The 26,744-nt window shown below is 40.0% G+C and overlaps 4 protein-coding genes across 7 annotated transcripts; 1 reads left to right on the top strand and 3 right to left on the bottom strand.

The window, feature by feature from the left end:
- Positions 1–1,021: 1,021 nt before the first annotated feature.
- Positions 1,022–7,291, bottom strand: si:ch211-153b23.3 (uncharacterized). Of its 2 annotated transcripts, XM_063877179.1 has the most exons (12): positions 7,204–7,291; positions 6,077–6,451; positions 5,254–5,442; positions 3,476–4,978; positions 3,298–3,390; positions 3,102–3,206; positions 2,856–2,965; positions 2,548–2,739; positions 2,272–2,434; positions 2,013–2,178; positions 1,816–1,910; positions 1,022–1,707 (listed from the first exon to the last, which is right to left on the bottom strand). In XM_063877179.1, the coding sequence occupies exons 3-12, from the start codon at positions 5,411–5,413 to the stop codon at positions 1,622–1,624; spliced, it is 2,673 nt and encodes an 890-aa protein (XP_063733249.1). In that variant the 5' UTR covers positions 5,414–5,442; positions 6,077–6,451; positions 7,204–7,291; the 3' UTR covers positions 1,022–1,621. The 2 variants fall into 2 exon arrangements, with proteins under 2 accessions (XP_063733249.1, XP_063733248.1); XM_063877178.1 differs by lacking the exons at positions 6,077–6,451; positions 7,204–7,291 and having other exon boundaries at positions 5,254–5,833.
- irg1l (immunoresponsive gene 1, like) lies at positions 6,208–10,406 on the top strand. The gene is made up of 6 exons (XM_063877206.1): positions 6,208–6,566; positions 7,039–7,093; positions 7,241–7,428; positions 7,735–7,827; positions 8,097–8,299; positions 8,936–10,406. Exons 1-6 carry the CDS (start codon positions 6,549–6,551, stop codon positions 9,858–9,860), a joined length of 1,482 nt encoding a protein of 493 aa, XP_063733276.1. The 5' UTR covers positions 6,208–6,548; the 3' UTR covers positions 9,861–10,406.
- Positions 10,407–13,349: 2,943 nt separating this feature from the next.
- glod5 (glyoxalase domain containing 5) lies at positions 13,350–18,836 on the bottom strand. 3 transcript variants are annotated; one of them, XM_063877270.1, is made up of 4 exons: positions 18,528–18,836; positions 17,792–17,947; positions 16,948–17,103; positions 13,350–16,774 (listed from the first exon to the last, which is right to left on the bottom strand). In XM_063877270.1, exons 1-4 carry the CDS (start codon positions 18,582–18,584, stop codon positions 16,622–16,624), a joined length of 522 nt encoding a protein of 173 aa, XP_063733340.1. In that variant the 5' UTR covers positions 18,585–18,836; the 3' UTR covers positions 13,350–16,621. The 3 variants fall into 3 exon arrangements, with proteins under 3 accessions (XP_063733340.1, XP_063733342.1, XP_063733341.1); XM_063877272.1 differs by having other exon boundaries at positions 17,792–17,944; positions 18,567–18,836; XM_063877271.1 differs by having other exon boundaries at positions 17,792–17,944; positions 18,528–18,833.
- A 768-nt stretch (positions 18,837–19,604) lies between these two features.
- rlim (ring finger protein, LIM domain interacting) lies at positions 19,605–26,178 on the bottom strand. The gene is made up of 4 exons (XM_063877191.1): positions 26,016–26,178; positions 24,559–24,795; positions 23,435–23,548; positions 19,605–23,350 (listed from the first exon to the last, which is right to left on the bottom strand). Exons 2-4 carry the CDS (start codon positions 24,725–24,727, stop codon positions 21,522–21,524), a joined length of 2,112 nt encoding a protein of 703 aa, XP_063733261.1. The 5' UTR covers positions 24,728–24,795; positions 26,016–26,178; the 3' UTR covers positions 19,605–21,521.
- Positions 26,179–26,744: the final 566 nt, after the last annotated feature.

Raw genomic sequence — 26,744 nt, 5'->3', positions numbered from 1 at the left:
AGAAAATGCAGAATTATTAATGAAATATTCATATAAATCCAAATAAAACACAGAAATCCAATTTAAAGAGATGTGTCCTACTCGTCCACCGCAGAATCATAATGCTGCCTGAATTTAGAGTCGCTTGGTCACATGACTTGGAAGCCATTGACATTTCTTTTAGAAATGAACCAGTTAAGTATTCATATAAAAACCCTAAAAATCTTTGTTCTTACGACCTTTTGGCATACATTATTTATAATAAGTTCACTTTTAAAAGTGTAATAAAACCAAAACCGTTACACTCATCAATGGTCTCTTGATGGTTGTACTAAACCAGTAGTGTTTGTGATTTTCTGTTGTAACAATTCTCAAAACCTTCAAAGCTCTCTTGTGTCTGCGGCAGCTCCATTGACGAGAGGTTCTGTTGAGCGAGATAATCCCGTAAGCCTGTCCAAGAAATTGAAGTGAATGTAAATTGCTGATGGATTGTGGTTGCTGATGGATTGTGGTGTATAACAGTGAAGTTAGTGAACATTTTCCACAATACATGTTCACTAAGATTATGCAAAAGGATTTATAAAAACTTATTGGTGTAGTTAAAAGTAGTCCATTAATGTGTTAAGTTATTTTGTGGAGCACTAAACTATATAACAGTAAAGTGATTGAATATTTTACAGAAGATAAAGTCACCAAAATGATTCAAAGCATATTTGCATAAGTGTTGTGATAACCAACAGGAGACCACTAATGTGTGAAGTGGTTTTGGTAGCACCAGAGTGTATTTTTTAACAAATCAAGTTACAAACTGTGATGAAATGTCTGTGCTTGTGGGAACAATGCAGACATAAATGACTGTGTGTGTTTTTATACCCAGTATGTCTCTATATGTATATTGAATTTAATGCATCAATTATAGTCTAAAATATTCCTTTATTCAAAATTAAAGCACATCCTTTGCGGGCAACTGATCCTGATACCTACATGCTATATAAAATATTTTTAATAAATGAATCAATTGAAAGATTTATTATTGGTGACATATTTGTTTTTTTATTATTTACGGACACAAACATTCTACAACTTCAGTCCCATTCATTGTTTGTTAGCTTAGATACATAATAAAACTTTAGTTATAGCATTTTTCATACAGCAGGTGCAACTCAAAGTGCTTTTAAAAATGGCACACATCTTAAATTAAACCCAACAACAAAAAGTTCACCTCAGATCAGATGTTAAGACCTTTTTTAACGTCTGATCTTAAAAGATGGTAAATACAGTAGCTGGTCATTTTTCTATTCCACTGTAAATATTAACTAAGGTGATAACATGCATGCCAAAATAATTCATAATTTAAATGTATAAACATATTTACATAATTATCATGGTTATTTTAATGTAACTTTTGCACACACACACACACACACACACACACACACACACACACACACACACACACACACACACACACACACACACACACACACACACACACACACACACACACACACACACACACACACACACACACTTTTTGTTATTTATAAAGTCTCCCTGAGATTGTAGAAGGGAAATAGGGGAGCTAGTCAAGCCAATCTTATGGGGTATCAGTCATGAAGAGGAGAAATGAAGTGCAAGACAATCACAACATATTGTTTTTCACTCGGTCGAAGATCTGACGGACTTTGACGGCAGGGACACAACCTTCCCTCACAATGGTGATGGTCCCTATGTAAAAGTATAAAATAAAAGGTAAAACATAGGTTTGGGTTAGAAAGTGGCAGTGAAACACACAGAAAAGAAAGTAACATGATGGGATTTCATTTTGCGTTTTACCTTCATCAATTTTGAGGCAGTTTACCACAGTGGAAGCAACAACTTCATTTGAGTCCCCGTCACACAGAACCCCTTGGATCTTGTGTCCCAGTCGACTGTGGCAAAAAAAAAGGTCAATGTCCGTCCATCAGCAATATTGAATCATTACACATTTTGTCTCTCTGCTGTAAAAGGACATTCAGAGAAAAGACACTGACTTGATGACCATGGTGTGGTGGGTGCTGTCCGGCTCTCCGCTGGGATTGGCTGATGTTATAGCAAGGGGTCCAGTGATATCACATAGGTGGCCGGTCACTGTGTGGTCAGGGACGCGGATCATGATGCTTTCTTTAGTGCCAACACGGTCATAAGCTGGTCCAACTCCTACACAACATACAGTACATCAATAGGGGAGCTGAGTCCAGAGAATTGATGGAACATTGTTAAATGGATCCAGTAAAGCAGCAAACAGTTTACCTAGTTTGAAGAGCCAGTCTCCTTTGCTGACGATGCAGCTGATGCCTCCTGGATACACGTTCCTCATAAACTCCCAGAGCAGGGGGCTGAAGGGAGGCTTGGCTGCCACCAGCTGCTCCACATTAGAGATACAAATGCAGATGGGCTTCTCTGCTGGTCTGTCCTTGAGGAAGTCACAGAAAAAGGTTGATGAGTTTCAGATTAAAACAAAATGTTTAAATGGATTTAATGATTTCAGATTACAGCTAAAATAATATCAACTACAAGCATTCTTACTTTAATATTGTAGATTTTCTCAATAGCTTGGGGATTCTTGCAGGAGGCAGCTAGGGCATACACAGTGTCTGTTGGAATACCACACACTTGTCCTTCTTCCAGAAGGCCAGCGATCTTCATGAGGCCGCTGGTGACTCGTGAATAAGCAACAGGACAGGGAAGCTCTGGAACAGACTCCTGCCTCACTTTCTCCTAAGGAAGGACAAAGTGTTAGGGGCAATTTCATAAAATATATCATATAGAAAACACAATCTATGTAAAATTAGCAAAGGAATGCAAAGAATTTGGTGAATCACTCAATTGGTTACCTTTATTAAGGGAGGGCCCATAGGCAGCAGTCTATGTGAGAAGATGCAGTTGACCAGTGACGCCAGAGCCCCGTATATACAAATTATTGAAAAAATTGCAAGCATGGCAACTGTAAGAAAAAGGTTGTCAACTTGTTTAAATAAATATATGGATGTTATTTTACAGATTACATTTTAATTAAATGCTTCTTTCTATATTTCAAAAAAGGGACAATCATTTCAAAATGAGGCTTTTCCCATACTTACTTTCAAAATCATATGGAAGTCGCTGCAGAGTGGAAAGCAGGAAACAGACCAGAACAACCTCCATGACTGCTGTTAGAAACAGCAAAACCAGGTTCCTATAGGCAGCTGAAATGGACAATGGAAACATGAAAACAAGCTCAAAGACAAACTCATTCCATCTCCAAACTCTCATAAAATAAAATCCTGTTGACCTTACCAATGAGCATAAGGAAAGCGTTGATGACTAGGAGAGCAATGGCTCCTGCTGTGAAACCGTATGCTGCCTCTGGGGAGAGCTGAAGCAGGATGCCTAGAAAAGAAAGGCATAGGATCAGAATGTTGTGTGATTCAGTCACAACACGTTTCCTTTTAAAAACATGTTTGCTGTGACATACCTGAAAACCTAAACCAAGTCCAGGTGGCCCATACTGCTACATAGATGGTTGGAATGACTGAACCAAAACGACCCCCTCCTGTGACCTGCAGCCGGCTGACATAGCCCTGGATGATGGATCCAGAGATGAGGACCCAGGGGACAGTCAGATGAAGAAAGGTAGGATTCATACTGGATGAACGTGCATGAAGAGCTGAGAGAGCAGCAACCCCATTAGAAATGTAGAACAGGGCGTCTGATCCCTGGTCCGTTTGGGGCAGCATCTCCTGGTCTCCCTGATTGGCCCTGCAGCACCTGAAAGCCTTCATCAACATCTCAGATGATATGGGCTGGGGTCCAACAGGGATCAGAGATTTCTCTGCTATGGTGTTTATGAGACGCGAGAAGGTCCCATACAGGGAGGCTGCGGTGAACAGGGAGCAGGCTACACCGAAGAAGATGTAGTATCCCTGGAGAGGAATCTGGGGGATTGTTGAGAGCGTGAGCAGGACAAACAGCATGTTGTGGATCAGCTCCAGGACGTCTGTGTTGAGGCTTCCTATGCAGATCACCACACCTGCCATCACAAAGAACCAATTCCCCACCATTGCTTCCCTCGCTGAGGCCACTTTTCCATCCTCCAAAACCAGAGCAGATACCACAAACTCACCCCAAGCCTTGATCAGCCAATATGTGGCATGAAGACCAAACTTAGTGGTGTGATAGCAGTCTTGGCGCAGATGGGCGTAGTAGCTGGAGAACAGCTGGGCAACTGTGATGATTGAGACCCATGCCACTCCAACACCAAAAGACTTTATGTACCCAAAGCTATAGAAAGCAAAGATGAAGGGGGCAACAGTGTCACAGAAAAAACCCACGGCCATAGGCTCGGCGTATTTTGTGTTTTTCTTCTTCTCTTGGCCTATTCTCTGGGCGCTGCCTGAGTTGGTGGTCCCCAGCAGGAGAACATTAAAGAGAGGGGTACCGAAGCCTTTGAGGACTAGACGTTGAGTCAGACCTTTGCTGAGAAGGGCTGCTGAGCCATAGATGGCAAAAATCAGAATGAGCAACTCCAGAATCCCAGAGACCACGAGAGCCCAGGAGCTCGCTACCAGACCCACTGCTTCGAAGACTAAGGTGGCTGTGATGGCCCCGAAAACAAAAGGCATGATGTAGTTGACTGTGGCAGAGCAGAAGGCGAGGAGAAAGGACAGAAGGATGTAGGGGATCAGACCAGCAATGGCTGTCTCTTTTATAGACAGGCATACATGGCAAACTGGGATCTCCAGAGACGTGTTGCCTGTCATGTTAGTGGACATGGACAAATTGTTCATTATTTGAGCTGGCAAAGGGACTATTGTTGGAGCTTCAGATGAGGCACCAAAGTAGATTCTTGTAGCACCATAACTGCCCCAAAGTGCAGCGTAGCCAATAAAGGCAGTGCCACTCAGATGATCGTATTTTCTAAAGGACAGCATTCCTGCAAACAGTTGGCATACACCACCAATCAGGATGAGATGAACACCTAAAGACAAACATAGAATTTAAATTACTAAGACAATCTTTTCAGATAGGTGAGATACAAATGTAATAATCTCAAGGAAGCATTTTGTGTCAAAGATTGCATAAAAACAACGTAAAAGTGTATAACAATAAATACTAACACCAGTTCAAAAAAGAAAACTAGCAATAAGATTAAGATGCATTTAGTAAAATAGTTCAACTAAAACAGACAAGTCAATTACAACAACATCAGGATATGAAATATGAAAATATAAATATGTTTTAAACAATTTTAACCTGCTAGGATGTTCGCCACCCCGGCTGGTGCAGAACCAGTGTGTGCTGTGTGGAAGTTCTGCAGAAGAACGAGGAATGCACTGATCCCATTGGATAACATGCCCAACACTCCTGGTTCTCCATAGAAACTGGCTGGAAATCCATCTGGTGATGCCATCATGTCTTTTTTTTTAAGCTGAGTTAAAGAAACTAACAACACATACAACACGTACATAAGTGTATGTCATTTCCATTGACTTAATATGCTGTGCAATACCAAACACAGAGCTTACCTGAAATTTAAACTGAGAATTTTGTTTGAATCCTAATTTACTGTAACAACTGAAAAAGTAGAGAAGTATAACTGTGTATCTAAAATGGTAAAGATAATGGCATTTTACAAAAATAAAATTAAAAAAACAAGACTCAAATCAAATCAAATAAATGTTTTGTAAAACACAAATAACTAACAGTTATGTCTTAAAAACTCATGTAGGTCAAGTTCCTACTCACTCTCCCTTAACATTTACATAAACCTGAGAGTCTTTGCACCCCCCACCCTTTACTGTTCTCCCCCTTTAATGTTCCAATGACACAAAATAATCATATCACCGTAAACAGATTCTGGTTTCATGTCTTACATTTCTTTCGGTTTCAATGTTAATGTTAATATCTTTTTAGAAGCAATGTAACTTTGTTATTTAGTAATATCTATTTCAACTTATGGCAGCTTTTGTCCCTGTGTCAATCATGTTATCACCATCACTTTATTTATGACATTTTATTACATGTAATAAAGAATTTCTACTAGCTAGTAATACAGTAAATGAAAATAAAGTCTTACCTGGTGAAGCTACTCAGACAGAGGAGCTGCTGAGTTGTTCTGAAGCAGGGATTTAATAAATAAGACCTGCCTGTGTGTAGGAGGAGTTCATGAAAATTCCCCAACATAAAGTTTGCAGCCTGAGAGGTGACATCACTGCTCATCATCTTAAACAATAAAGTATCACTTCTTCCTCCTCTTCTTCTCAGGAAGACCATCCTGGTAATGACGATAACGATGATGATGATGCTGATGACGATGATGATGGTCACCTTGGAAATTCCTTAGTTTAAACCGGTATGGTTTTAGTATAGATTTGCCCTTCCCTGTTTTTTACAGGTCAGCATTAGAAGCCATTGTGAGGCTGGGAATATATAAGGCAGGATCCTTCACAACCTGAAAAGCATCAGCATCATTTGAACAACCTGTTGACTGCAATCCTTCAGAGAGAAAGAATAGAGAAGAGCAACGGGACAAACAACTGTCTGAAGCCATGATCTCCACATTACAGGTAAAGATTTAAAGATATAAGTACATATCTTATTTAGAGAAATCCAGATCCTCATACATATTGTTCAGGCTTGAGTAAAGAAATTGGATCGTTAGGTACTGTATCCTTAACATATTAACCTTAATCCAGTCAGATTTTAATACAGAGCTCTAAAATTGTAGTATTGCTTGCACTAGGTGTTTTTGTTGTTGTTAAGGGAGAATTTACCAGAGCTCTTGTGGAGCAGATTACACTTGCTGTACCACACGTGTTCCATCAGCACAAAGCTGTTTCAAAAGAGGCAAACAGGCAGAATTACATTCATTACATGGATGCCAATATCAACAAATGGTTGATTTAATAAGAACAGAGTCAGGCAGAAAATCATTGTGTGCGTGCTCACAGACTGGAATGAATCTCAGATAGTAATATGATTATTGTCATGGTTGTGTACAGGTGTCAGTAAGAATTTTCTGTTCCCTTCTTCCTGCAGAAAACCATTCGACCAGTGTGGGCTGTCAGAGGACTGCATAAGTCTGCAGTTGAAGGTAAACTTAATTACATCTCCCCCCATCACAAAAATACCTTTTAATACCAGCCATTACAAAAAACACATTTACCTGTAGACAATTTAACTAAACATTTTTTATTTACTTACTCCTGACCTATAATATTCTTTCTCTTTCTCCCTGTAGTCTTGAAGAGCCCCGGCCCTGAAGACACAGTCACAGCCAGCTATGGGAGGTTTATAAGTGAAGTAAAGCCGCAGAACTTGTCATCAGTGGTGCTTCACCGCAGCAAGAGAATGGTGCTGGACAGCATCGGAGTTGGTCTGATTGGCAGCACTACAGACGTGTTTGAATTGGCCCTGCAGCACTGCCAGGTGAGGCGAAGGTCTTATCTGATATGAAGCAATAAGACAGATGAAAGCAATTCTTGACCTTTAGCAAACAGTAGTCGTAAGTCAGTGCAAGAGCTGTGTGGACAGATCGTATGGGTTTGAAAAAACAAACAGGTTATTATTAAACTGAAGTTCGTCATATAACGTGATTAAGAAGGGAGGGGTTTTTTTTAAGACCGACGTGTTTTCCAAATGTCTGTGTTTGACTTGAGCACAAGAAACTGTTGTATTAAACATTTCCTTGTAACGACGCCCTGTGTTTACCTGTCTCTGTCTGTTCCTCTCCAGCACATGTATGCTCCTGATGACATCAGTTCTGTTTACGGACGCAGGGGAAGCAGGCTCTCTCCGACACTGGCTGCTTTCGTCAATGGAGTGGCTGTGAGTACAAACAGGAGAAGCTGATGAAAATACTGAATTGACCCCACATTACCCTTCTGTAAAAATGTCCAGCATCTGCAAACATCGCTTGGCTTTTACACTTTAAGCAGCCATAAGGATGTCAGTTAATTTCTGCCGCATGCATTAGCCTCCAGTGGTTGAAGCCATGTGATTTAAAGTGATTTTCAAATGAAGAACACATTTTAGTTGTATATTTTAATTAAAACAGAAACATTATCATTTTATTGAAATCTGTTTGTGTGCTGCAGACTCACTCCATGGACTTTGATGATACATGGCACCCTGCCACTCACCCCTCAGGAGCAGTCCTCCCTGCTGTGTTAGCACTCAGTGACATGATGCCTAGCAGCAAACCCAGTGGCCTGGACTTCCTGCTGGCATTCAACGTCGGCATTGAGATCCAGGGCAGATTGATGAGGTTCTCTCATGAGGCCCACAACATCCCTAAGAGGTGAGTGCCATAGGGTGAGGGTCAAATTAGTCAAAGATAATGGTATTTATAGGGTTATAACAACATTTATGAAGGTTTGTACTTAGTGGGTCATTACAGTGATGATTTAAACGATCTAAAGTCAGATTATGGTTGAGTATTTTTTATTTTTACTCTAAACAGAGAAAAATTACCACATGAGTCTAAAGAGATCCATATTTGTTCTGCATATCCCTGCAGTGTGGTTTACAAGGAGGTTAGTGCAGTGCAATGGGCAGCCTCTTAGTGGTGTCAATGAGCTGTGAAAGGCTGGTTGTTATGTTCATATCAAGAACAGCAGAGCCTCTGTGGGTAGTGTTACCACAATTAGCCATGTGTAAGAGAGTATCGCACAGAAGGACTCCTTTTGGCAAATGGGTTCACCAAGTCAAATGACCCAACACACTATTTTTGCCTGTTTGTCAAAAACTAAATTAGCTCAAAAACTATTTTCCTGAAATAAGCTCTCTCTGAATGCGGAAAGTGGAGCAAATTGTAACAGAGAGGCACCTTTACACAAACCTAATGATAAAAACACCTATTTGAAATGCTTGTTCAGTCACAAGTAAAAATGGTCTTAACGCATCGTAACAAAGTTTCTTTCTTCCTTATCACCAGGTTTCACCCTCCCAGCGTTGTGGGAACCATGGGCAGTGCAGCCGCCTGTGCTCGCCTCTTGTCCTTAAGTCACTCCCAGTGCAGTCATGCCTTGGCTATAGCTGCTTCTCTCTCTGGAGCCCCAATGGCTAATGCTGCCACTCAGTCCAAACCACTTCACATCGGTAATGCCTCACGTTTGGGGCTGGAGGCTGCTTTGCTGGCCTCGCGAGGCCTCGAGGCAAGTCCTCTGGTCCTGGATGCTGTTGCTGGTGTGGCTGGCTTTAATGCCTTTTATGAAGACTATGTTCCCGAGCCTTTAGAATCCCCCAATGACGGCCATGTGTTCCTGCTAGAGGAGCAGGACATGGGCTTCAAGCGCTTCCCGGCCCATCTGGGGATGCATTGGGTAGCAGATGCTGCAGCCTCGGTCCATAAGCTTCTAGTGGGGTTTGGCCCTGGCATTATCTCCCCATCTCAAGTCCAAGACATCCTGCTCAGAGTCCCCAAATCAAAGTACATTAACAGGCCATTCCCTGAATCTGAGCATGAGGCACGCCACTCCTTCCAATTCAATGCTTGCAGCGCTCTCCTGGATGGCGAGGTGACCGTGCAGTCCTTCACACCTGCTGCCCTGAGGCGCCCAGACCTCCTTGCTCTGCTGAGTCGTGTTCGCGTGGAGCATCCCCAAGACAACCCTGCCAATTTCAACAGCATGTATGGGGAAGTCCAGGTGACACTTGTTGAGGGAGAAATTCTGAAGGGACGCTGTGACACTTTCTACGGTCACTGGCGAAACCCGTTGACCAACGAGAGCCTGAGGAAGAAGTTCAGAAACAACGCCGGAGCGGTGCTTCGCTCAGAGCAGGTGGAGAGGCTGATTGATGTGGTGAAGGAGCTGGACACACTTGGGGACTGCAGGGACCTTCTGTCACAGCTGCAATGAGACAAACACAATGACAATGAATTAGAAATTATTGTGTGCAAAAATATATAAAATACATTGAACAAAGATGTATTTTTTTCCCCCAAATCAAAGCTGAAAGACTTTAATGTGTTTACCTAATGTAATAGGTAATGGTGAAAAGCATTTTTATGAAATGTACATTGTGCTGTGTTATTGTAGTAGTCATATAGGTGGGCTTTAAGTTGTAAAATGTGATCTAGTAACATAACAAAAAGGAAATTAGGGAAAATTAATTAATTACATTCATTTATATATTACGTTTTTATTTGTACATTATTATTCAAGATTCAAGATTCAAGAAGCTGTATTTATCCCGAGGGAAAAGTGTGTTCGTACTTTCAGATATTAACTTTACATGTTGTCAAAATACTGCACTCTGTGTTTTTTGTGCCCAATAATGTTAGTGTCTATTTCTACACTACAAATGTTCAATGCTTTAAACATGTAAATATAAAACTGTTTTATCTTCCACATTTCAGAATTTCAAACATGTAGCATTTCTGTTTGTGTTATGAGCTTTAATAAACGTACTACAAAAAACACAGTCCGAGGAATTTCAATCTTTGACAGAAAAAAATTATATTGTGTTTTGTTTGGCCAAGGAAACTATTAGTCCTTATTTTGTGAGTCCCTAACCATTCTTATTTAAACACACAATAACAATGAAAGTAAAATAGTGGGTCGTAAAAGAAGAATCAACAAGCTGTATTGCCCATGAAGATACAAAGAAAGAAAATGACTGATGATATCAGAAACAACACTACAGTCATTCAGTAGTTCACTGGCAGTTAATCATTTGGAACTGAACAAGTGGGACAATATTTGCAGAATAATTAAGTCATTAAATAACTGCTATGCATACACAAGTCCAATAAAGGTTATTTTATTTTCCAAGTGTAGTACAAACAAACACAGGCAGATGTGTTTGTAAAAGGGGAGCAATGCTGGGAAGAGACTGGGCTGGTTTCCTCATTCCAGCCTGTATACTTCAGTTAATGTGTGGCAGTAAGTCTGTAGGAGATGAACACAAGTGGGGTTTGTTTCATGCACCAGCTCATGTCCAGCTGGACACAGGGAAGTCAACACATCTTTGCCCTTTCTGGGCAGGCCTGTGTGCAATGGGGCATCTGAATCGAGGAAGTGTTTTGCAAATTCTTAATAAGTGTAAGTATTAAGGTCAGATTAAGTTAATTATTCAAGTGATTTCCAAACACAGTCTATAGCAGCCAAACAAGGTTCTTATTAACAGTTATTTTAATATATTCATTTTGGTCTTATCCTACAAAAAGAGGGACACCCAACGTATTTATGTTGTGCACTCATTTAAACACTTTTCTCTGTAATTCAACTCAACCTCAGACTTCTTTATAGACGTTAAGCTAAAGATAAAGTTTCCATACAACAATGGATGGACAGGTTGCTTTTGATAAGTGCCAGTAAGTAATTCAGGAAACAGGAAATGTCCTTTTCTTCTTCTCACTATTGATAACTTCCATTCATGTGTGAATTCAACAGTGAAGTGCTCCATACACGCAGGTTTCAGACTTTCACACTTTTCTCTGTAATTCAACTTGACATATTGGGGAGAGCGGGGTAATGTGAGACATTTTTTACATTTAATCCCCTCTAGCCGAGCTAAAATGATATATCAGTCAAATTTACACATTTCCCATTAATTCAGGATGTTTCCTAGCTATGGAAATGATCAGAATGTCTTCAGGACAAAGGGCGATGAAAATATGATTGTTTTTTAAAAAGTGGTCTTGTGTCTCACTTTACCCCAGCTAAGGGGTGAACTGAGACAGATTAGAGAAATCAAGGGGGTAAAGTGATCCACTTACGTTTTCCACTTTAAAACTACCATAACAACACATGTTGTAACAATTAGAATCCTGACAGCTAGATTGACAACCACACATTCCAAAACTAATGTCAGACTAGTATCAGAATCATGGGGATTGGTCAATTGAGCACATTTTTAAAAACACTTTAAAACACAAAGTAAATCAAATACAACATAATATAATTCAATTTTTTTTAAATTAATATTCACAGTGTGGGGGTCAGAACACAGGACCTTTAGAGCCAGCTAGAACAGCCTGGGACTCAGGACACAGACAAGACCCACCTGGATTAGAACAGACTCATAGGCCTACTCTATAACAAGGCCTACTCTACATTCCAGCCATAAAGGTTACAGGGAAAGGTGAAGAGTTGCTCTCTCCGTGTGGTTCCCCCACGCCTATTAGGTTGAGGCAGCTTCTTCACCACATCACCTTTAGGAACATGTGCCACATAATTTTCTTTTATAGCAAATGTTGGTCTCTCCCACTGTTTCTTTCTCTGGATTCTTCTGAGGAATTGTGTCAGTATTTCGTCATCCTCAACTTTCTCAACCATGCCAACGTAACGAAGACTCCTGTGTTTGGTTGCAAAGTTAATTAGGACAAAGTCACCCACGTTCAGATCTGTGTTTCCAGGATCACTTCTCTCATCCTCAGAGCTCTCTTTGTCAAACTCATCAAGTGAGACAGGGACATCACTCTCCTCAGAGCTGCTTTCTATGGCGAGGCACATCCATGTGGACCACGCGGAGTGGATGGATTAGAATCATCGAGTGGATCATCTGCAGCAGGTGGTTCATCTGCAGGGAGTGGACCATCTGGATCATCTGCAGGGGGTGGATCATCTGCAGGGCGTGGACCATCCGGATCACCTGAAGTGGATGGACCAGTGGATGCAGGCTGCAGCTCAGGGTTTGGCCGGTCTGACACCATGGATGGTGCAAACGCTTCCTCAGGGAAAATATCTCTGTTATATGGGAAAATCCCAGTGGACTTGAATCCAGAAGTGATATTCCATGGGGTCCTCCATCTCATCTGTGAATATTCTCTTTGCCATAGCAACTGCACCCCAGGCTACTGATTTTACTTCCCCTTTCTCTTTTTTCTTTATGAATCTTTAATATTTCTATCCTTTCCAGCTTTTCTTAAGGACTTCTTTCCTTGCGTGACCTCAGCGGCTGCGGCGGCACACTTTCTAGGCGAGAGAACGGAATACAAGCAGTTTTCCACATATTGTTTGTAACCTGACCTGTGGACCTTTGTGTCTTAAATTACAAGAGCAGATGTGTCAAATTATTTTGGCCCAAATGAGTTCCCTATTTTTATAAAGCAATGGATTAATACAGGCAATCACTTATCATCTGAACATGATCTGTTGTGTTTGTCAAAAAAAGGAAAGAAAATCTAGGGCAAAGTCTTTTGACAGTCTTCCAGCAGTACCAGGGATAATGGGGTTTCTGACTGATGTAATTTCAACTAATGAGAAACAATTGGAATAGGTGGTAAAGATACCTAGGATAAGGTACTGTTGTCACTTTGCATTGCAATAAAAACCTTCCCTATGCAGACAGCATTGAGGTAAGATTGAAATACTAAAGGAAAGGAACAAACAACACTAACGTGATTTCATGATTAAGATTTTCCTTTTATCCAATTGTTTTTTAAGTCTTTTTTTACTTGAAGGTTAAAAAAGTATTTTCATCTCACCATATTGTCGTCTTTGCCACGTTTAGTTTTTTTCTGTATTAAAATATTTTTAAAAAACATACAAATTACAAGAAGGAAATAAGTAATACATACAATGCAATGGCCAGGCAATCGATACCAGTATGTTTATACAAGGATGGTTATGAGGATTGGGTTCATTTACCCACACATCTAGGATAAGGTTTATTGCCAGGAAATTTTTCCAGAGGATACTTCCTGCAAATCTCTCAGTTACCATAAACATTACCATTGTAAAAATAGCACTGAACAAAAGGCTAAGCTAAAAATATCCCCTCCGATGTAAAATATTGTCATAAAAGACTATTGGGTTGTGACACATCGAAAACAAGGGAATTCCACTATGTTCTCCACCCACAGAAAACATACAATAGTGGTGCAACCTCAGACTTCTTTATAGACGTTAAGCTAAAGATAAAGTTTCCATACAACAATGGATGGACAGGTTGCTTTTGATAAGTGCCAGTAAGTAATTCAGGAAATAGGAAATGTCCTTTTCTTCTTCTCACTATTGATAACTTCCATTCATGTGTGAATTCAACAGTGAAGTGCTCCATACACGCAGGTTTCAGACTTTCACACTTTTCTCTGTAATTCAACTTGACATACTCCTCTTTGGAAATGTTGGGGATGTATAATATTTAGGGTAGATTTCGGCATACTGCTGCATATAAGCACATGACATTCAACCTGTATGAAATAGTGTGTGTACTGTGTATGTATAAAATAATCAAAGAAACCTGGGGTTAGTAGAAAATGACTAGGTTTACTAGCTAGGTTTTGTGTAAAAGCAAAAATGATCATCTTTTATCCACAGCTTTCAAATGAACAAAAAAGGTCTGACAATGTTCTCAGCATACACGCAGACACCCCACACTTTCTAGGCGAGAGAACGGAATACAAGCAGTTTTCCACATGGTGTTTGTAACCTGACCTGTGGACCTTTGTGTCTTAAATTACAAGAGCAGATGTGTCAAATTATTTTGGCCCAAATGAGTTCCCTATTTTTATAAAGCAATGGATTAATACAGGCAATCACTTATCATCTGAACATGATCTGTTGTGTTTGTCAAAAAAGGAAAGAAAATCTAGGGCAAAGTCTTTTGACAGTCTTCCAGCAGTACCAGGGATAATGGGGTTTCTGACTGATGTAATTTCAACTAATGAGAAACAATTGGAATAGGTGGTAAAGATACCTAGGATAAGGTACTGTTGTCACTTTGCATTGCAATAAAAACCTTCCCTATGCAGACAGCATTGAGGTAAGATTGAAATACTAAAGGAAAGGAACAAACAACACTAACGTGATTTCATGATTAAGATTTTCCTTTTATCCAATTGTTTTTTAAGTCTTTTTTTACTTGAAGGTTAAAAAAGTATTTTCATCTCACCATATTGTCGTCTTTGCCATATTTAGCTTTTTTCTGTATTAAAATATTTTTAAAAAACATACAAATTACAAGAAGGAAATAAGTAATACATACAATGCAATGGCCAGGCAATCGATACCAGTATGTTTATACAAGGATGGTTATGAGGATTGGGTTCATTAACCCACACATCTAGGATAAGGTTTATTGCCAGGAAATTTTTCCAGAGGATACTTCCTGCAAATCTCTCAGTTACCATAAACATTACCATTGTAAAAATAGCACTGAACAAAAGGCTAAGCTAAAAATATCCCCTCCGATGTAAAATATTGTCATAAAAGACTATTGGGTTGTGACACATCGATAACAAGGGAATTCCACTATGTTCTCCACCCACAGAAAACATACAATAGTGGTGCAACCTCAGACTTCTTTATAGACGTTAAGCTAAAGATAAAGTTTCCATACAACAATGGATGGACAGGTTGCTTTTGATAAGTGCCAGTAAGTAATTCAGGAAATAGGAAATGTCCTTTTCTTCTTCTCACTATTGATAACTTCCATTCATGTGTGAATTCAACAGTGAAGTGCTCCATACACGCAGGTTTCAGATAGAGTAGCACTGTTAACTCGGCCTTCAGTGGTGTCATCCTGTCACTGATAACAGACCACAAAGGTACGATTGTGATTTGATAAAGAGTTGGGTGATAATTCAGAGACAGAAATGTTTATCATCTAGCTCTTCAGTGCATTTAATTTTAACATTGGGGGGAAATACAAGGAAGTACAAGGAATTGGGAACTGAAGACAGGAATATTCAGTACTGACAAAATGAACAATAGTCTTGATAAGCGATGCGCAATTGTGTACAGAGTGGAGATCATATTCTGTCCTGAACTTTCTTTGTACTGTTTTTGTGTTGGACATGATATGTTCCAGCTGCAGGATGCTTTAAAAAAATTACCCACTGAAAAAATAAAAGAGAACATACTTCAATATTTACACAAACACTTGCCCTGTGACACTCTCCATCTTACCTACATGAACATTAACATGTTAACATCAGTTTTGAATTCAAACAATTTGCTTTTGTTGGATAAATTATGTTGCTTAAAAAGTTGAAATATTGCATCTTTTCCACACTTGTCATGGCCCATTCGACAGTGTGTGCCTATACAGTGTACTGTATATTCAGTGTTTGTGAATTAAATGACTAAAAATGTTGTCTATTTCATATATCTGACCCACTAGTCAATGTCAATGTGTAGTGTAAAACAATAGCCTCGATGTTTGAACACCACATAAGAAATGGAAAATTAGATTTTTCCAAAAATTAATATATCTAAAAATGTTATTATCTTAAGTAATAAATTGACATTTCAGGCATTTCATTGTCCACTGTTTCTGTAATGACCTACTGAAATATTTATTTTCTATTCAAAGATGTTATGTATTACTGCAATGCAACTGATAGACTACGGTAATAAATGACTTATAATATGAAGACATAAAAGGCCAATATTGTTCAAGAGTTATTTAGATGGTGGCTAAAAGCAGACAGACCAGAGCCTTAGGTACATGGCAGAACCTTTCTTTTTCCTCTAAAATAAGCAACCATTGGTTCAGTTTCCCTTCACAAAGTATTTTTACAATAGTCTTTTCTACACATAATTAAAATAGCCGCCATGGGTCAGCAGAGCTCCCCAGAAACAGTCTGTCTGCACAGCCTACTGCGCTCTATAAATAGGGCATGTGTTGTTTGAGAACAGTAATTGGGGTTCTAACACTTTGCAACTAAACTCTAACTGTACTTAGTGGATCCCTCTGGAGTTGACTGGTTATAGTTTGAAACTTCGATGAGATTGTGGTCTGGATCTCTAAAGTATAGAGAGGTGATGGAACCCACAGCTCCACTCCTCTCTACCGGACCCTCCTCTATCTCCACCCCACAGACCTGCAGAGAAGAAGAGACAACATAAATTGACACTGCGCATTTCAGACACCTAAATCCCAGGACGGTGAGAAATGTGAGATGCATAGATAACTAGCAGTCAAGTGGTTTTAAAGGTGTAACCATCTTAAAAAATGTAAAATTGCATTAATAATTCACGAGAGGCTCTAGGATACCTTCAGATGTGAAGCCACTGTAGCGAGGGGGGTTTTGGTGATGAGGCACAGGTCCGCAGAGCCTGACGTTGGATGCCTGGCTTTGGGCTCAAACTCCTGACCCAGCTGGTGAAGGTTAAACTTCTGCTGCCCAAAACCCAGGGCCTTACGATCTCCCTGGAAAACGCAGAGAAAGCAAGTGATTAATATTGTCTGAGAGCTCAAAGCCCCTCATAGCGGTAGCAGTGGAGACACTATCAGCTGATATACAGTCAAAGCCTGCCATCTAGTGGATCTTCTCTCAAACCAAAAGCAGACAGTATTTCACCTTTCCTAATCCAATATGTAAACAATTAAGGATAATGATCAGAATTATTAACACTAAATTGATCCCAAGGAGGGGAATGGGGTGTCCATTGGAGATATATAAGAATATACGTTTAAATGTACGGTTGTGTCACCAGAATTAACACGTTCTAGTGAAATCAGAATCAGAATCAGGAATCCTTTATTTGTCCCGCAAAGGGGACATTTACATTATTACAACAGCATAATGCAGATAAAGTGAGGAAAAAAATATTCAAAAATGGCTCATTGTGCACACGTTAAAATAAGTGAAAAACAAAACAGCAGATATGTACACCATGGTAATACACCTGAAATTATAAATAAATATATATATAATGAAAATGCAATTGAAGATATTGCATGTTTTCATTATTTTTACTATATTCAATGAATAGCAGTACTTAATCTTACTATTAGTATGCCTACTAAAACGTTTACGACGTACTACTCCTGATGCTACTACCATTACTTCTAACAACAATGATAATAGTAAAGTTACATTTAGCACAGTGCAAACCTTGAAAGTGATGACTTCCATGCCAAGGACTGCGGTATAAAAGTTGATGGTGTCCGGCACACTTTTCACAGTCAGAACCAAATGATCCAGACGGCTAACTTCTACAGGACAAGTGCTTTTGAAACTGACATCTCCAAGTGTTTGGATGGAGACCTGCTAAGATAAAGCAATTACATTTTAGGGATGAAACAACTTTATGTTGATGGCATGGACAGGGCTGGGTATTTGTTTTTATTTAAACAATATGATATGTATATATTTGCTGAATTTCTAAACAAGATAACAAAACAAGTTGCATATTGTACACTTAAAGAGCCAGACATCTTTATAAATAACTAGGTACCTCAATTCCTGAATGAACACATTGTATTTTATTCCATAAGTAAAGTTCTTTCACGTCTTGGCATTTCATTTTTATTTATTATTGGGACTTTTTGATTGTGCAATAAAACTTAGCATCAGCGCCACTACGAGGCGAAGGTCTACAACATACTGTAAGGACCATAAAGGGGTCTTTAGCCAAACGTTGATGTTGACTAACAACACGTTTAATAGTCGTAATGTAAATGAGTAGTGGTATGTTTGTTCAACCTGTTTTTCAAGTCGGTAAGATACCGGTGAAAATTTCTCTAAAGGGAAGTCTTAACTGCAGTACTTCTGCAAACACCAAGTGAGACGCGAATGGGAAGTCTGAAATACATAGCGTTTAATTGTGCAGATAATACCAATATTTTACCTTTAAAAGGTTCCGCTGGAAGTGAAACAAACGACCTACAGTTTTCCGCAGCGCCATTCTTGCTGTAGTGTGCGGGTTGGGGCACTTCCTTATTGTTACACCTCTGTGGACTGTGAACCAGCTGCGACTGGCCAACACGCCGAGGAACCACTGGAGAGGGGCATTAACAATAGCTCTGATCAAAACTAAAACCTTCCACTACTAAACTTGAGTACGTCTCTATCGAAAAGATCGCTATGGATAAATACCAAAAAATGTCTATCAAGTTAAGAATCTCGATTTTCACAAATCTGCCAGTAAGCGGTGCTAGAAATGACACTTCTTCCCAGATGCTGAGCCCAAATGCCAGCGGTGCAAAGTAATAACGTGCATTTGCTGAAGTACAAATATGAGTTATTTGTTCTTAACGAGTTTTTCTTTCTTATGCTACTTTATTCTTCTACTTCACCCTTTGAGGAAAATACCGTACTTTTGACTCCACTACTTTAATTTGATACATTAAGGTACTTTGAAGATTCCCAAATATAAACCAACAAAAACAATATCGTAATATTGTGTATGCGATAAAACCAGTTGATCCCTTAGTCAAATGCACAATCTCTTTTGCAATGTGAAATAAACATGATCCAAATCAGTGAATCAATGACATAACGTACATTTGTCTCAAATGAACCATTCTGCATAGGAAGGACTTTTGGTACTTAAACTCAACTTTAATGGAACCACTTATGTACTCCTAATTTGTATATTTTGTAATGTTTATATTGATAGGGTACTGTGGCTTTACTGCTGAAGTAAAAATTGTGAGTATTTGTTCCACCACTACCAGATGAATCATAAATAATTCCACATATTTTGTAATATAGGGCACAGTAATATTTTATGGTCTGGACATTAAAGGTAACACCAACCATGCTCTACTTCAACTTCACACCATCATTCAAATTCATGATTCATGAAAAAAAAATGTAAAACCCAAATATCAATCAGTATATTTAGACTGTTTAATATATAAGGTAAAAGTAATAATATAATTGTGTGCACCTGAATGCAGAATAAAATGACCAAGCAGCAAAGTAAGTGTACAGAATGCATACCTGCAATGCATTTTGTAGCATAACAACGTGTTTAATTCAGCGGTTAGTTTCATTTAACACCCAGTTAACATACTGCACTGGGTGACACAGTACAAGGCCAAGACTAAGGAATGGCCTAAGAGGGAACATACATATCATTTACATGTTTATGGTATATAACAATGACAACGTCTTGCATTCAAACTTTTATGTCCCATAAAGGGAAGTAATAATTGTGGCAAAGACATCAAATAGTAGAACAAGACACGTGACAGGATGGCATTCATTGTGATGCCCATTCCTCCTTTAGCCAGTGTTCCTGTTCATCAACAGTGCTATTAAAACCTACAGAAATTCTAAATAAAATAACGTCAACACATTTTAAAATGTAATAAGTCTTCATTTAAGATTTGAGCCATTAACAACAGTTTTAACAATAGCATACATTTATACCATGGTTTGTATTTCCCTACTTTCACTTTAGTATGTATTGCACACTGATTCATGGGGTAGAAGGAGGGCACAGCAGGCAAGCATTATGACTTTCTACTGGAGCCTTATTAAGACAGAATGACAATAGTGTGAACTTGTTCAGACTTGGTTGGTGTCTGAGACTCAAATCTTTGGGTTAATAAGTTGGACCTCCAGCTAAATTCTGGCTGAGTTGACAGTTCATTTTAGGTCAATTTGTGGTCCTTTCAATTTATGCAAAGACCGACTCGGATAACTATCTTCATTGATCAATAATTAAAGACAATCCAATTTGTAAAAATAAAAGGATCAGATCTGTAGATAATGGATGACAGGACAAAATGGTTGTGAAATCAAAGTTATACATTAAAAAGCAAACATTCTTTTACATATGGGTGAAGAAAGCAAAATAAAGTATATTTAAGTAATTCGACATGTCATGCCTGTTAGTATAGTATTCTTAAGTTGGGAAAATTCACATGCCAACAACTTAATATCAACCCAATATCTACTACCAATATTGAGACACCCCTAACTTCTGGTATTACTGCTACTTCATTATTTTTTAATGATCAAGAAAATAAAGATACTATATGATTCCAAGATAAACTCACACTTTGAAAAGGTAGCCTAGATGGATTTATCTTTCCCTTATGTCTGTACAACGTTATTTTTTTTAACATTTCATGGTTCATGCCACTCCAAAAGAGTAGTTTCTTTCAGGTGAACAGAAAAGTGCGAGTACACGTCACACTGTAAATGGCAAACCAATCAATGTCCGACAACCTTTGGACACCACAATCTTTAAATAATTCTGCTGTGTACATTGATACCTCCAATTGGTTAAACAGTCAATTTAGGGATGCTCTGATAGAGAGTAATTGCCGCCAACTTGACATTAATCTTCATGAGATAATTTACAATCCAAAATAAATTCAACAATACAAAGTATGATTCAAAATTATTTTTACAAGCTTATTTACAGCTAATACTTTGAACTGGTGTAACTAAGAAGTGTACCAATACCCAAACTCTGGTATATAAGGCGCCATTAAGGAGGTAATACAAAAGAGCAGATGTGCCTGAACTACCTGCCGGTGTGCAGCATTTATAACCAGGGGTTCTTTAAGAGATGCCGAGCCGCTCGTGTGTACGGCTTTTTGCAACGCAACAAACGGCTCGGTCACTACAGGTGGATTCAAACAGCATGCATTGCTTGTGCCTAACTTTGGACTGCAATAATAAATGTCTAAATAGAGACTGAATATGTTTCCATGTCACTGTATGGAGCACCCCAAAACAACTTGTGACTGCGCTATGACTTAAACTCACAAATGGTATGAAGGAAATACATTTCAACAGTCGAGAAACATTTCCTCAAATCCTTTTATGAACTGGGGATATTGGATTATTTAGGTTGAGACAAAAGGCCTGCAGTCTTTTAGAGCTACACAACACTCTCTCTGTTGGCCGACACCAAGACAGCACTGCGGCAGATGGGGCAAGTGGAGTTTTCGGATAGCCAGCGATCAATGCAGTGCACATGATACTCATGAGAGCAGGGCAACTTACGTAGCTTGTTACCTTCTGCATATTCTGTTATGCAGACACTGCAAGTCTTCAGGGCATCACTCTCGCCAAAATTGCGCATTGAGAGGTTGTCAATCTGCTCTATGGTCAGCCCTTGAGGCTGGTCCTCATCGTCATCATTTAGAAGAAAGAAGTGAGCAAGCCGCAGGAAAGGCAGTGAGCTGGGCTCTGCTAGGCTGATAGGCGGTAGCGGTCGAACCCTGCCAGCTGAGGCAGGGGGAGCAGTGACAACGCCCTCCTCAATATCAGTCTCAGCTGTCCTTGCTCTGACTCCTGCAGCTACAGGTGGTTCTTCAACATCAGCAACAGGAGCAGCAGTAGGAATGGCTTCTGGGTTGTTGAGGGCTTCAGCCAGATCGGCAGGTGTGGTGGCTCCACGGTTCGAATCTGACGAATCGGAGTCTGAGTCCATGAGGTAGCCGAGTTCACCAAAACCAGTCATTATCTGCCTAATCATAGATTGGAGAGCCATCGAGGTGGCCTCTCCCAAACCTGCATCAGAGATTCTTCGGATAGGGATGCGAATAGTGCTGACGTAGGTCCTCACACCAGCACGCTCAGAGCGTGAGAAAGTCCTACGAAAACCCCCACGCTCGCTCTCATAAAGAAATGTGTTATTTGAGTTCTGGGAGCGTGAGCGGGTGCGGCTAGCAATGCTGTCTCTTTGCCGGTATTCTCCTGGACGCACACGACGCACCTGGAGATCAAGCATAATAGTAGGGGGACGGCGCCCTGCTGCGGCCCCTTCCCCTGCAGCAGCTTCTCCTTCCTGAGATCCCACATTTTGGGCCTCTGGGACCACTTCTGCACCAGCCCTAGATGGCTGAACATCAACGTCAGCAGTGCTTTGCCTAGAAAGAACGTGTTGTCGAGTCCGTGAGCTGCCCTCCACTTGAAGCACAGGGGGAGCGTTGGTGGCAGGGTTGAGGCCTTGAGCGCTGTGAGCATGACGTGGATTAGGGAGGCCATCCAGGCGATCCAGGTTTAGAGGGGAGCGGCTCCTGGCCGTACGCGCCCTCGTCCTGCGTGGTTCTGGACTACGGCTGCGGGCTCTCCGTTGTCCTCTGCGTGGAGAAGGAGAGAGTTGGGGTTGTACTGGCAGGGCAGCAGGTGAGAGGAGAGGTTCTCCTAAAATTTCTTGTGAAACAACTTCTTCTAGTTCAGGCTCAGGCTCAGGTTCCGGCTCAGGTTCCGGCTCTGGCTCCAGTTGTGGTTCCGGCTCTGGTTCCGGCTCTGGTTCCGGCTCTGGTTCCGGCTCTGGTTCCGGCTCTGGCTCGATTGTCACAGCCACTTCCTCTACAACTGGTTCTTCCACCACGTCCGTCTCCATGGGCACCTGGGGTTCAGCCTCTGCCACCTGTGGTTCAGCATTAGCCACCAGTACTTGACTCTCTGGGGATTCTTCTGAAGTCGCCTGCGGAGTTTCCTGCGGAGCTTCCTGCGGAGATTCGTGTGGAGATTCCTGCTCCCCTTCAGCAGCTGCCTGCTGTTCAGCGAGGTTCCGGTTCACACTGATTTCCAGGCTGAAGCGGAAATCGCCACTGTTTGGGTTGGTCTGGCTCACGGCCCGCCAAGACTGGTTTCCACGATGACCAGTTCTGGTTGTGTTGCCTGTGCGCCTCACTGTGTTCAGCCAGTCTAAGAGACTATCACCATTTGCAGGATCCTCCGAGTTTTCTGGTGGTTCTGTAATCAGAGGAGTTAACAAGAGTCAAATCAAGTACACATTTTACAGTAAATCACAGAAGGAGAAAGAAATGGCAAACGTACCAACTGGATCTACTCCACTCTCAGTATTTGGGGCAGTAGTGGTGCTATTCTGCGGTTCTGGACCATCTTTGATTTGCTGAAGTCTACTTAAAAGTTCGTCCTCCGTCACCTCTCCTGAAAGAGACATTGCAGAACAGAATAAACAGTCAGTTAATAAAAAGGAACACAACATTTTTGGCAATAAACTCTTGAAGGTTAGTAGAATATAGTACCTAGTACTACAAGTTTTTATAAATTCATCATCGAATCCCACGACCAACAGATAATTCCGCTTCTAGTTGGCAGCTTGTTGCAGAGAGATTCAAGAATCAAAGGCTTTATTGTGGCTTTATGAGCACAGCACTTCAGTGTAGAAGTGGCAATGAAAATCTTATGACCCAAGCTCCTTCAACAATGCTTACACAGTTATATAGGACATAAAACAATAAAACACATTTTTAAATAAAAACAGTGTAAGAACAAACAGGGATTTATGAAAAACACATTAAGAGGTCAAGTCAAAATTGTTAAGAATCGTGACAACCATAATGATTAACATCAATTACCAAGCCAAAAAGTGACAGTGATGTTCAGCCACTAAATTGTAATTGCTTCATCCTTGAGTCCAAGTTTATGTTTGTTCCAGATGTAGTTGTTACTGTATCGGCTGTTTGTTTTTTTCTTTAAACAGTAACTGAATAACATTGGTTTGTTTTGATGTGAAGCACCAGACGTACATTGTATATAAAAGTGTTGTGTACCGGAAAGGGTATTAATATAACACTAATTAAAATGTCTTGATGTAAGTCTCCTTGATATTAACACTATTGACAGCAGTTTAAAAATGGAAAGGAATGGAATTCTATACAGCTTACAAAAAGCAGAGAATAGTAAGAAGATAAAATAACAAAGATTGAATTTACATTTACAAGTGATTAGCAGGATCCTTTGCGGAAACCTTCTGACAGGCAATCGGCCTTGACTAGATATGATTTGATTTCACTAAGAGTTTCTGGAATGTACAAAATACTGATACCCAGCCTTATATTTGAGTTGCTTAGGATGATCATGTCAACATTTCCACTGTCAATGATAAAGGTCCCAGGACTACAGGCTGGTGTAGCTAGATAAAAAAGCTTCATTACCTGGGGTGCCTAAAAGATTATTGTCTCTCATGAGCCGATAGTCCTCGTCACTGAGATTGTTGATAAACTGGTAGAAGGCCTCCTCCCTGTCCAGGCGGTCCAGCTGCCTCCTGCGCTGTGACTCTGGCAGCTCACCGCCACTCTGCTCTGCACTGTCAGACCCCTCCATTGAACCAGAAGGGAGGGAGGGAGGTCGAGGGATGCTGTCCAATCTTCAGCAGGATCCAGCTGCTGCAGCTATAAAAAAAAAGAGGAAAAGTTTACAGATTAGTATTTAATAAGAATAATGTTAGTTTAGTTACATAGCACATTTCAGACACACAGGCAATTCAAAGTGCTTTACATAGGCAATAACACGTGAAAATATAAAACAAAATTAACTGAACAAAAAGACAACTATTAAAGAGATGGAAATTAAGAATACTCTGATTTAGAGGAGATTATGCAACAGTGATTCACAAAAGGCCATATGTTTAAAATCACAATTTACCTTTACACCTTAAAGAATAGCTAGTTAGCTATGAGTCTATGACCGAATATGTGTATTTCTAACAACCAGGAAAATTGTCCTCAGGATAAAATCTGGGGTCAAAATACTGCATCATATTGCGACACGCTTAATATTTGTGAATATCGCCCCAGTAGCTAATGTTAGCTTGATTTAAATCCACTGGTTAACAAACAGGGTAATATGCTGAATTACTATAAAAACAACACCAGCTAGCTGAGACATTACATCCAACTGACGTATGCGGAACGTTTCCTGAGCAACATTGAACAGGTGGCTGTTTAATATCTACACGTGCTTTGAATAATTGAACGGTTTATGTATCTTAAAGTCCTATGCAAAAGCAGTGTGTTGGTCAAAGTCGAGATAAAAACAAAATGGCACCATCTAGCTTAGCCTACGCTAGCGAGCATTGTACACGGTTGCAAACACCGACAACTTCAACTTCTATTGACTATGAAGGATCACCCACCATGTGTGTGGTAAAACGCGAAGTTAGTAATCGACTGGTGACAGAGTGCGTCTGAAACCATGTGTATCGTCGGTTCAAAACAAGCTTCTCGGATGACCAAACATCCCGGTTGTGTTGAGCTTTCACTTCGCTAAAGCTAGTTAGCGTACATGTCTAACATTAGCCAGCAACTTAGTGATAAGTATCCTCAGTTACATTTCTTTGACGTAAACACTAAGTTAGCACAACATGCTGGAGTAAGGAAACATGGCATTGACTTGCTTTAATTCGTTTATATTGTTACTGGGGGGGAAACACGAGGTTTTTTAAAAAAAGACATTGACGCTACTGTTAGCATCAATGCAAGCTAGCTAAGCTAGCGACGTCAACCAATGACGTTCACAAGCAATTCACAAACAAGCTAAAATTAGCTAGCTAGTGAAAGCAAAGGTACTCACAAGCAATATATAGTCTGTCAACAAATCACTGTTACATTACCTGTTCAATGATGTTAATAGCAATGTAATTGTACTTCCAATTTATTCTAATGATATTCTCTCAAAAACGCTCGACTGTTAAGCTAAGTGCGATTTCAGGATTCCATTTTCTTTCTTTTAGGAAGGCTACAAAGATCTTCCGGAAACTGAGAACAGCGCAACATTTTTCCCTGAGTTCAGCTTCAGAGGAAGAAACAGGCGCTCCAATAATGCGGTTTGAGCCAATCGACACACAGGAGGCGGGGAGAGTTGAACGTGGGGCTGCCTGAAAGACCAACCTCAGGGCAAACGAAACGTCTGCTGTTCTTAGAAGAGCATTACAAAAAGGATGTTTTTGTTGGACAGTGTGGCAGTGTTCAGCTGTAGCGTCACGATGCGGCTGAACATGCAAACACTCTTACCTCCTCAATGTGCATCACTAACACAATTAGAAAATACATCTTAAAACATTACACAACATGTATCAAACAAACATGCATATTTTAACCTTTTCCAAAAATATTTAATTTATCTGTTTTATGGTTGCCAATATTGAATGACATGTTGGAATAAACATTTGAAAATTCTATATTGAGCAAAACAACCTATGTACAAAATATTGAAGTCAAAGTTATGATTACTTAGTTCAAAAGCGAGGATACTAGTGTATGCACTTTCCCCCTTTTATTATTACTATCTTGGGTTTTGTTTGCTTTCTTTATTAATCAAAATGGTATCTCTGATCATTTTC

This window comes from Eleginops maclovinus, chromosome 23 (genome assembly GCF_036324505.1).
Source record: "Eleginops maclovinus isolate JMC-PN-2008 ecotype Puerto Natales chromosome 23, JC_Emac_rtc_rv5, whole genome shotgun sequence".
Classification (NCBI taxonomy): Eukaryota; Metazoa; Chordata; class Actinopteri; order Perciformes; family Eleginopidae; genus Eleginops; species Eleginops maclovinus.
The sequence above is the reverse complement of the archived record's forward strand: the minus strand, read 5'-3'. Positions and strand labels throughout refer to the sequence as shown.